At 44.7% G+C, this 1177-nt stretch overlaps 1 protein-coding gene across 1 annotated transcript; it reads right to left on the minus strand.

Annotated features, from left to right (window-relative positions):
• On the minus strand, positions 1-972 carry LOC128329686 (olfactory receptor 6J1-like). Its single transcript, XM_053261256.1, has one exon. It carries the CDS (start codon positions 970-972, stop codon positions 1-3), a length of 972 nt encoding a protein of 323 aa, XP_053117231.1.
• Between the last annotated feature and the right edge of the window lie 205 nt (positions 973-1177).

Below are 1177 nucleotides of genomic sequence, written 5' to 3' on the forward strand. Positions count from 1 at the left end.
CTAAAAAGAGCTCTTCTTTCTCCAGAAACTGAAAGCTTTGTGGACAATCAACTCCCTGCTGTGTCTCACTGCATCCTTCATGGCTTGCTTCACGGTGTCATTTTTCAGTGTGAAGATGAAAGGGTTCAGAAGTGGACAGACTATTGTGGTGAGAACAGCAGGCACTTTGTGGACTTCTAAGGTCTCTTTTTGGGAGGGTGTGACATAGAGGAAGATGCTGATGCTGCAGGAAATAGTGACGATGGTCAAATGTGTGGCACACATATTGAAGGCCTTTGCCCGACCTGTGGTGGTGGCGATGCGCGTGATTGCTGAGATGATGTAAATATAGGAAACCAGCGTCAAGATCAATGAGAAGACAATGATGAGAGATGACAACAGAAAGTCCATCAGCTCTATGAATCGGATATCAGTGCAGGACAGACTCAACAGGGGACCACTGTCACAAAAGAAGTGGTCGATGACATTGGACTTGCAGAAGGACAACTTGGTAATCATGATGGTGGGAAAGAGGACTGAGAGGAACCCAGCCAGCCAGCTCCCCAACACCATCTGGGCACACACCTGTCCATTCATAATGGCATGATACTGCAGAGGTTTGCATATGGCAGCATAGCGGTCGTAGGACATAGACGTCATTAAAAGTAATTCCACCGTGCCCAGGAAAAAGTAAAAATAGGACTGGGTCATGCATCCAGCAAAAGAGATGGACTTGTCATTAGAAAAGAGGTTCCATAGCAGCTGCGGGCTGATGGCTGAGGTGAAGAGGATGTCTAGCACAGAGAAGTTTCCGAGAAAGAAGTACATGGGTGTGTGGAGCCGGCTGTCGCCCACCACAAGAAAGAGAATGACCACGTTACCCAGAACTGATGTCATGTACATAGCCAGAAAGACAACAGCAAGAACAATCTCGGTTTGACGACTAATGGAAAAGCCCACCAAGATGAATTCAGACACACTCCGATTCTCCATCACACTTTCCCCTGTTAATCTTAATTTCACCTGAAGGAACAATGAAAACAATAACATGAAGACACCTTGCATGGAGAACATAAAGAATTTAAATTTAATTAGTTCAACAATTGTCACTTAATTCTATTTATCTTTGCAATGTCTTCTTTCCTGTACTGAATTATTATTCCCGTTTTACTGACAGAGAACCGAGGCCATTGGAAAC

This window comes from Hemicordylus capensis, chromosome 6 (assembly GCF_027244095.1).
Source record: "Hemicordylus capensis ecotype Gifberg chromosome 6, rHemCap1.1.pri, whole genome shotgun sequence".
In the NCBI taxonomy this organism is placed as follows: domain Eukaryota; kingdom Metazoa; phylum Chordata; class Lepidosauria; order Squamata; family Cordylidae; genus Hemicordylus; species Hemicordylus capensis.